At 48.0% G+C, this 1,811-nt stretch overlaps 1 protein-coding gene across 1 annotated transcript in view; it reads right to left on the bottom strand.

Annotated features, from left to right (window-relative positions):
- The window catches only part of SLC35D3 (solute carrier family 35, member D3), a 4,049-nt gene extending 2,814 nt beyond the window's left edge, over positions 1-1,235 (bottom strand). The window contains exons 1-2 of the mRNA XM_009882331.1: positions 1,198-1,235; positions 219-313 (exon numbers count right to left, since the gene is read on the bottom strand). Coding sequence (XP_009880633.1) covers positions 219-313; positions 1,198-1,235 — 133 coding nt within the window. The remainder of the gene's footprint in view (positions 1-218; positions 314-1,197) is intronic.
- Between the last annotated feature and the right edge of the window lie 576 nt (positions 1,236-1,811).

Genomic DNA, 1,811 nt, shown 5'->3' with positions numbered 1-1,811 from the left:
GTATGCCCCGGCGGCATCGCGGCGGAGCGCGCCCGGCCCGACACTAACGTGGGGGACCCGTAGGAAACCCCACGTCTAGCGGAGCGGGGAGGTCAGTGCAAGCCCCCCTCCTTCTTTCCCCCACGCGTGCACAAGCAGGGCAGTACTGCTTTTCTCTCCCCAAAAGCGTACGGTCTCCCAGAAAAATGCATCCATGGAGCCTGCCGGCGGCATCCCACCCGTAGCCCCCCGCTGCCTCGCGTTGGGGTCCCGGCCACCCTCCGGCTTGCCAAAGGGAGCCCCACGTCTCCGGGCAGAGAGACGGGAACCGCTGCTGAAAAAGTAGGGAGAACCTGTTTGCGGCAGGGGGTATTTCCTTGAAAAGTCACTAAAAATTGGTGACCACACAGACTCTTCGAAAGCGATGTTTTAAAGCCCGGTAAAGTTTCAATAAGCTCATCCCTTCCCTCAACTTGCCAGATGAAGGTTTTAACAGGAGACTACAATAGGTCACCTCCACTCTAAGGCAAAGCAAAAGCATTTCTCTCAAACTGTCCTCTGTCTCCTGCAGTGCCAGGCAATGTAAGGGAATGAAAAACTATACTTTTTTTTTTCGGATCTGCCTTATCTTGAGACTTCTTTAACATCATCCATGTTAGGTCTCTCTCATTACCAGACTGTCACCCATCAATATGAGATTAGCAAAGTTATTCTTTTTAAACAAAACCACGCTCCTCCCACTCCCCAGGAACAGTATTAGGAAGAACCAGCCTGGGGGAGAATGGCACACTTGACATCCAAAGCTTGTTTTTGTAAGACTTACCATAAAAAAGAGTGGACCGGATCCTGACAAGGATTGCCAGTTTTGGTGGGCTTGTAGGGAATTCAACACAAGCACAGCACGCCTTTCAGCAGTATCAAAATGGCACAACTATTTTTTGTGAGATTTCTGCAGAAAAATGTTACCGTTCAGCCTTAGTTCCGTTCACAGACCTCAGTGGACAAACCCAGCCCCCAAAGCCAGCTATACTTTTTCCCAGTCGTTCCACTGGATGCTCTTGCACAGCTCAGTGTTGGGGTGAGACCTGTAGCAATCGCAGGAAAGGGGGCGCTGATGCCAACAGCTCTCAACAAGAGCAGGGCAGGCGTCGGGACAAAGTGTGCATGAAATGACCATGCTGGTATGGAGGAGTGGTGGGAAAAACACAACGGACCTACAGCGCTGGGCTCTCCATTTGAACCGTGAGAAGCCACATACGGCCAGGATTGTAGCTGGGTGCTGTAAGGGGCTCCCGGCGGTCACGAGGATCATCCAAAGAGGCTGTCTCCAGCTTGCCTGCCTTTCATTTTTCAGTCTTCAATTTATTCATTTTTTATCAAGCTACTGTTCTATTCCCTCCTTCTTGCCTGGCACTTTCTCACCGTCCTTCCTCCCCTTCCCCATCCCCATTACAGAGCCTGACATTAACGCAAGAAAAAGACTGACTTTGTGAGGACCACTGTAATACACACCTGACTCAAAACTGCAGCCTCTCTTTTCCTCCTTCACCTCTTCTTTTCTTCATCTTCACAGATTCTATGGGAGGATTCTCTTGATATCTATCATTCTAAATTGCCTTTTTCCTTTTTTACTTTAAGTATTCCCTAATTATTTTCCACGACAGTTTATTTTCCATTTTGTTCTCTGTTTTTTACCAAGGCAGTAGTTTTCATCTTCTTTTTACATGCAAATCTTTAGTTTTAATAGTATTTGACTACATTTCTATTGATTAAAAACTCCAGTGATTGAAATATTAAAATACTGAATAAAGCCCACCCCAGGGCTGTGTGCG

This window comes from Charadrius vociferus, unplaced genomic scaffold (assembly GCF_000708025.1).
Source record: "Charadrius vociferus isolate BGI_N301 unplaced genomic scaffold, ASM70802v2 scaffold13, whole genome shotgun sequence".
Lineage (NCBI taxonomy): Eukaryota > Metazoa > Chordata > Aves > Charadriiformes > Charadriidae > Charadrius > Charadrius vociferus.
The sequence above is the reverse complement of the archived record's forward strand: the minus strand, read 5'-3'. Positions and strand labels throughout refer to the sequence as shown.